The 7859-nt window shown below is 46.5% G+C and overlaps 1 protein-coding gene across 1 annotated transcript in view; it reads left to right on the plus strand.

The window, feature by feature from the left end:
* The window catches only part of LOC116940448 (dedicator of cytokinesis protein 1-like), a 337619-nt gene extending 330142 nt beyond the window's left edge, over window positions 1-7477 (plus strand). Inside the window, exon 52 of the mRNA XM_032950283.2 lies at window positions 302-7477. Within this exon, the coding sequence (XP_032806174.1) occupies window positions 302-397 (96 nt within the window). The 3' untranslated portion in view covers window positions 398-7477. The remainder of the gene's footprint in view (window positions 1-301) is intronic.
* Window positions 7478-7859: the final 382 nt, after the last annotated feature.

The raw sequence follows: 7859 nt of genomic DNA on the forward strand, positions 1-7859 counted from the left end.
CTATTCGTTTGGGACAATAAAACCTTCCAGTTTTGTGATTGACCATTCTAACCCTCGTGAAGAAACCGCTGAATGAATCTCGATTTCCTTGAAATATCATGCGTGTTGTTTTCTCGCGGAGTGTGGGAGGCTGAAGGGGTTAGTTTCGAAATATTGCACACGTACCGTCGTGCTCAATAGCAGAAATCACTCGGGAGGCAAAGTGAATGCTTTTGAGTGGCGTCTTATGGTTGCAACGCGTTTTCACAAAAGGGTTCTGCACTCGTCTCGAAATAACTCGTCGCTCTTGTCTCCAACCCAGCCACCACCCCCGCTGCCGGTCAAAGTGGAGCACAGCAAGGGGACTCCACCTCCACCCCCTCCAAAGGGCTCCAGGGGACACATGCCACAGCTCTAGGGACGTCTGCTGCAACAGCTCACGCGATCGGGGGCTGTCATTCGCGGACCGTCCTGCGCCCTTAACACTTTTCAATCACCTGTCTCAAACGAGCGTTGGGCAGTGCTCATCTCAGTCGGTGGCACTGAGCGTGGCACTCAAACTTCCACATTCCTTTTGGGGTGGGGGGAAAGGTGGCGTGGCCTGATCACGTCACAGGAAGATCTTTTTTTGCCCTTGAATTATGCACGTGGCGCTGTCGTAAATTAATGGGTGGTGGCAGCAGTCATTTTTTGTGGTCGCTCAACAGGAGTACTCGCTGCTTGCGACATTGAAGAGTCCCCCAAAGAGAACAAAACTTTGGTTGGATTAGAAGGCCCTCTCAGCCTCGTGTCGCCAGCGAGCTCACCAATGAGACCGGTATGCAATGGGTCTCCGGTTCAATTCAAGTAATATTCTGGGACACTGCCAACACGTGTGCTCTTTGCTGTAAAGCGAACGTAATGTATTAAAGACCACGTGGCGATACTTGCATGAGTATAGACCACCTGTTGCTGATTTTTGTGCCTGAATTTGAGAAAAAATATATGTATTTTTAAAAATCACACGTTCCTTGATATGTAGTAATAATAATTATTAAAAGCGTCTTCTATTTGTGGGATAGGCGTTACTAAAATATTCTATGTGGCTCAAGATCAAGAAGTTATTATCGCTTATTCCACCTTTTCACGGCTTCCTTCTGCCAGATCTCTCAACTGTTATATAGTCAACACCTCTCGAGTCCACTGTGAGTCTTCCCTTGGGGTTCTGACTTCTAGGCGTCCCTCCCAGAATGCCCGTCTTTGTAAGCCACCCCGTGCTCCCACTCCCACTTAATCACAACCCTGTCTTGATGTCAAAAATGATATCCTGTCATGTTCTTGTCTGAATGTTTACGGTGCTTACTCTGTCCTGCCACTTCAGATACACACGCACTAAAAGCGTGATTTTCTCTTGATTTGTTGCAGTCCAGCAGCAGCATAGACATTACTCTTACTGCAAATGCACGTCTGAACACTAACGCCGCTCAATTTCACTTGGTAGACTTAACATTTTCATTGACTCATTCTCACGTGCATAGGATTTGAAAGTATCTTCAAACATTGGACCATCATAATAACACCGATGTTTACACAACACAATTTCCTCTGTCATTCATCCGAACACATCCGCACCATCCCAGAGTGCTTCATACCATCCCACCCACCTCTTAATGACCCCTATCCCTCGCAGGGATAGAGTTAGTGCATCACTAACTCCCAACCAAATGAATTCCTCTTTGATGACTCAACCAGGGGATGACTTATTGTGCTCTCTGTCTGCCACAAAAACCTCTAATTCTCTTTTTCCAAATCATTAATACGACTCTTGATTTTTGCGAAGGGGGATGCTTGCGCAGTGTCACATTGGGCAGCACTTGCCCAGAGTAATACCAGCACGCGGTTGCGGCCCTTCCACTCTCACGCGGATCGCTCGGCTCCGATCTGGGCTCCCAACTGCAAGGAATTATCTTCGGGCAGTCCCGCTAATATTTTTCCGGAGGTGTGATGCGCGCATGATAAGTGGGCCTCTGAAAGCACCCCGCGTGATGCCTGCATCCTCCAGGCCCACCGAGGTGTGTGGCTTTTGAACAGCGCCTCCCCAATGGTGGACAGCTTTGAGACTGCATTGCAAAAAGTCCAAGTTAGATGTGACATAGTGTACAAAACAACCGGGCTTGATGGATATCTTTTGATTTTCCTATAAGGAACTTACAAGGTGGATGGATGGCAAGGTATAGCGCGCATGCATGGTTGTGTATGTGTGTCCGCACGAGGCATTTAAACCAACAGGAGTGAGCAATGAACATATAAAACTAAATATCCTAAATCCATTAGTGGATTTGCATACTTCTATGAACACAATTCAAACAAACTACTGATCTTTAAAAACACTGAACGTGTAGCTTCGGAAGGCTAGGTTTCAGACCAACACAAATTGTGTTCTTATTCTCAAATGATCGCTAGGCAATGTTTATCTCTGCAGGCCACCCTGGGTCAAGTGGTAGAACTTCCACATTCCTCAGCCAGGGGTCAGGATACCCGTTGCATGTTCTTAGGAAGACTCCACCATGCCACGCCGTGATCACACGCGGGCGACGCTACGGAAGCACCGCTTAGCACCACGATGTTGTAGATCCTTGCCTCCTCACCTTACATCTCCCATGGTCAATAACATCGGTACCATGTGGAAAATAAATTATATTCGTCCAATCCAGAGAACGTTTCGCTGCTTAGGAATGAGGATTTTCTACCACTCCAGAGACAATAATGGGAATGTGTTCCACGCATTGTGTGTATGGTGAACTTCTTTCGCATTATCCGTAGCCCACCGTGCTAATCGGAGGTTCATTTGAACAGAGACACTCTTGCACTTCGTACTTTGACGTCAGCCTTTAGTGATAGGAACATCTGCACATCCTCGTGTTTTTGAACATCTTTCCAACAACCCCGCATTGCCCAATCAGTGTTCTCATCCACAGAGGTTTTTGTTTGGTTAGATCACGTAAATATGTGTCGTTAAACCCGCCACCACCCGACTTAGCCAATCAGTAAGGGCTTGTCACGTAAACACAGCACACCGATGTGTTGGAGAGCCAAGCCACGACATTTACAATCTGAGTACTCTCCAACACACAAACGGTGTGCTGTTCGAGTAACGAATTGGCACGTTCTGTTTACGTGCCAACCCTTAGCCGCCGTGTCGGGTGGTGACGGGTTTCACGACACACTTATATTCACGCGATCTAACCCAATAACACCTCTACTATGGATGTTGGTCTCGAAAGCCCTGCCACGTGTCTAAACGGAGTGTTCTCATTGCTTACACCCAGCAAGACGGGGCGCTAAGCCCCCTCGAGGTTCAATTCACTTTAACGCAATTGCGCCCGCACACACAATTTCCTTCTGCGCTCGTCAATGAGTCACAGCCGCAGCTGCACCCTCACTACTCGAGAGCCTCGGCTCTGCATCTGTGTACTTCACACTTAAATGCCGTCTCCTTAAAAGCCACCGTCAAAGGGGGCCCCGCGGTGGTGCATTGTCAGCCCGGTACAAAGCTGAAGATCCTCACGAGGCACTATCGCCGCCTTGCGCATCTTGAGAACCGCACGAATGTGTGCACGCGCACAAAGACAAAGATCCCCCGTGTAGCCTTTAACAGACTGTTGAGGCAAGTGCTGTTAGCGAGCACCTACAGTGAGGGAACAAAGTATTTGATCCCCTGCTGATTTTGTACGTGTGCCCACTGACAAAGAAATGATCATTCTATAATTTTAATGGTAGGTTTATTTGAACAGTGAGAGACAGAATAACAACAACAAAAAATCCAGAAAAACGCATGTCAAAAATGTTATTAATTTATTTGCATTTTAATGAAGGAAATAAGTATTTGACCCCTCTGCAAAACATGGCTTAGTACTTGGTGGCAAAAACCTTTGTTGGCAATCACAGAGGTCAGACGTTTCTTGTAGTTGGCCACCAAGTTTGCACACATCTCAGGAGGAATTTTGTCCCACTCCTCTTTGCAGATCTTCTCCAAGTCATTAAGGTTTCGAGGCTGACGTTTGGCAACTCGAACCTTCAGCTCCCTCCACAGATTTTCTATGGGATTAAGGTCTGGAGACTGGCTAGGCCACTCCAGGACCTTAATGTGCTTTTTCTTGAGCCACTCCTTTGTTGCCTTGGCCGTGTGTTTTAGGTCATTGTCATGCTGGAATACCCATCCACGACCCATTTTCAATGCCCTGGCTGAGGGAAGGAGGTTCTCACCCAAGATTTGACGGTACATGGCCCCATCCATCGTTCCTTTGATGCGGTGAAGTTGTCCTGTCCCCTTAGAAAAACACCCCCAAAGCATAACGTTTCCACCTCCATGTTTGACGGTGGGAATGGTGTTCTTGGGGTCATAGGCAGCATTCCTCCTCCAAACACGGAGAGTTGAGTTGATGCCAAAGAGCTCCATTTTGGTCTCATCTGACCACAACACTTTCACCCAGTTGTCCTCTGAATCATTCAGATGTTCAATGGCAAACTTCAGACGGGCATGTATATGTGCTTTCTTGAGCAGGGGGACCTTACGGTCGCTGCAGGATTTCAGTCCTTCACGGCATAGTGTGTTACCAATTGTATTCTTGGTGACTATGGTCCCAGCTGCCTTGAGATCATTGACAAGATCTTCCCTTGTAGTTATGGGCTGATTCCTCACCGTTCCCATGATCATTGCAACTCCACGAGGTGAGATCTTGCATGGAGCCCCAGGCCGAGGGAGATTGACAGTTCTTTTGTGTTTCTTCCATTTGCGAATAATCGCACCAACTTGTCACCTTCTCACCAAGCTGCTTGGCAATGGTCTTGTAGCCCATTCCAGCCTTGTGTAGGTCTACAATCTTGTCCCTGACATCCTTGGAGAGCTCTTTGGTCTTGGCCATGGTGGAGAGTTTGGAATCTGATTGATTGCTTCTGTGGACAGGTGTCTTTTATGCAGGTAACAAGCTGAGATTAGGAGCACTCCCTTTAAGACTGTGCTCCTAAACTCAGCTCATTACCTGTATAAAAGACACCTGGGAGCCAGAAATCTTTCTGATTGAGAGGGGGTCAAATACTTATTTCCCTCATTAAATTGCAAATCAATTTATAACATTTTTGACATGCGTTTTTTTGGATGTTGTTGTTATTCTGTCTCTCACTGTTCAAATAAACCTAGCATTAAAATTATAGATTGATCATTTCTTAGTCAGTGGGCAAACGTACAAAATCAGCAGGAGATCAAATACTTTTTTCCATCACTATACCTTACAGTATCAGCTTTCGGGCTAAATACGTTTGCAGTAGTTATACATTGAGGTATAAACGGTTTTTATTGGCTAAATGTGTATCTTGTGTAAACCACCGTCATTGCAAAGCGGTAAACATATAATTAGTATTAACTCCCCTGCAGGATGGTGGGCTGACTCGACGGGTGACCAGGGATGAACCTGCATTCTGAATGTGCCATGCCGTGTGCGGTGCCATCTGGCTGTGCATCGCTTTGCAAGTGATTTGTTCTGTAACAGCGCTTGGTAAAACAAGGGGTGCTTGGTAAATACGGCTTGGAATAAGACTTGCATCTTTATCGCCTCAAAGCCTCTTGATATAACGGTCAGATTAGTGTGGTTGTTCGCGAAAAATCCCTACATTATCACGGTTTAGCAGCCCACTACGAAGCTGCGTTCGTCAAAAGTGATTTATTTCACAAACCGCGACCATTTCATCCATTGAAGTGTTTCCTCGTGACTTCTACTGGGACCCACCGTTGTGTTGCACGAAAGCCAGCGTGCAGCGAAGACTGCCGTGTGGTGATGGTGCAGATCAGCGGTAGAGACGCCTTGCCTTGTCAATTAGTATTACTCTATGCCAACATACACCAAGCAAGCAATGAACGTGTACACATTGTTCCTTTCCCCCTGCTCTTGGCTGTCTGCCGCTGTGCTGCGGCAACAATATTGTTTTCCTGTTCTTTTGCCAAAAAAAGTAATTTTCTGATAATTCCTTTATAGCAAACGATCGTTCCGTAGACGAATATGCCTCTGTGACCCCTTGCATGGCAGTGCTGTAACGGTGAGCAATATTGATACTGGTGCATGACGAATTCACAGTTCTCACCTCTATGCCTTTTTGTGTTACTACCTTGCACTATGAACACTTATAATCACCCCACGCCACGACTATGCAACGTGGTGCCTTATGCAAGGTGTCGTGTGAACATGCTGGCTCGGATGAAGGTCACGTTAATACGTAAATATCAATTAAATCCTGGGTGGCTGGGTGACAGTGGTCAGTGCAGCTAAAACTGGGCCAGTCTGTACCATCGACTGTCCAGTGGACATCATAGATCACTTGACATCATTTGCAGGGAGTAAGTTCACTCTGTGCTGGCGGTATAGGCCCATATTGAGAATGGGGAAATATAATCATAAATGTAATGTCAACAACAAACACATTTACATGCCAGCGTCTATCCAGGGACTGCCTTGAAGAAGAGAAACTTTTTCTCAGGTTCTCAAGTGCACGGTTCAAACCGTCCTTGCTGCCCCGTGCTGGGCTACTGGACAATGCCCCCACTTCAACACCTTGTAGCCAATAATCCCCAATGCTGACCTTAAATATGAATTAAATTATACCCCTCCCCCCCGCCCGCCTCTAATGTTAACGCTAAACCTGGCCGTAAACCCACTGTAGCATATTTTATGCTGAAATGTTCTGGCTCGCTTTATATGCAATACAATGACGTAGCCTCATAAGTGGCAATATATTTAGAGATCGTCGGACTACGTTTGGGCCAACTCAGCAGAAACATTTTTTTTTAAATCACAATTGCCCTCTTCTTTTGTCATAGGGCTTAAGCATCGGGTTTGTTGCTTTCTTGCCCTGCAAACATCTGCGCGATATTGCGTTGAACTCCCTCATTGTGTTCTCCGTTTAAGCAGTACTGTACAACGATTTAAGTGGGTCTAATGATGTCCAAAGCACGAACACCACTTGCCCTGTACCCCCTGGGTTTTCTCCACAAGCACATCTTCTGTCTCAGGATGTTTACAAAGAATGTCTTTGGCCACGTGTCATCCTAACGTCTGTAATCACGATGTACAGATAGATGTGTGTGTATATATATGATCTAAAACTATTCCTTTCTTTTTACCCAAACGTGGACTTTAAACACACAGCTCGGTGTTTTACTTCAAGGCTGCTAATTAACGTGGTTAGGGTTGCACCAGAAATAGTGTTGGGCATCGAGAGTCATTCCCTTGGAATCTTAACACTCTGGATGGAAGTGCGACATTTTGTTATACTACAGCCGTGGGGTTCTTTTTTTTCTCTCCAGAAAACTGCACGTTGCAAAGTGATACAGGCGGTGTGCATATTTTTACCAGACTTTGTAATCATGGCCTTTTGTGTTCATGCTGTGCCTTTTTTGAGACGCGGTGCCTCCTTGCAACATATTAATTTTATGGCTTTTGCAATAAATGTTATTCCATGAACGGCTGATGGTGTGTGCGTGTGCATGTCTTGGTGGTCAGTGCGCAGTGATTCTTCAGCAGTTTTTCCCTCGCAGGGCGATAAATTAAACCCAAAAAGGAGGGGGCACTGCCGAGGTCACATTCACCGTCGCAGAGGTCATGCGGTGACATCTGCTCCTGTAGAACGATCTGCGTGGATTCTAGCGTCCTGATACAAGTGAGAGATGACACCACCTTCAGGAGGCCTTCATCCAGCAGTGCATAGCTCATGGCTGATGATGTTCTCTGCATCGCGTGCCATCCTTGCCCCCTGTCCCCAGGCGCCTTTGAGACACGCGACAGCAACAGACGATGCGTTTTAAGGTATTGCACAAGTTACCTGCCCAATTAGTCCATGGGCTTGCGGCA

This window comes from Petromyzon marinus, chromosome 9 (assembly GCF_048934315.1).
Source record: "Petromyzon marinus isolate PM22_M1 ecotype Great Lakes invasive population chromosome 9, UKy_Petmar_22M1.pri1.0, whole genome shotgun sequence".
NCBI lineage: Eukaryota > Metazoa > Chordata > Hyperoartia > Petromyzontiformes > Petromyzontidae > Petromyzon > Petromyzon marinus.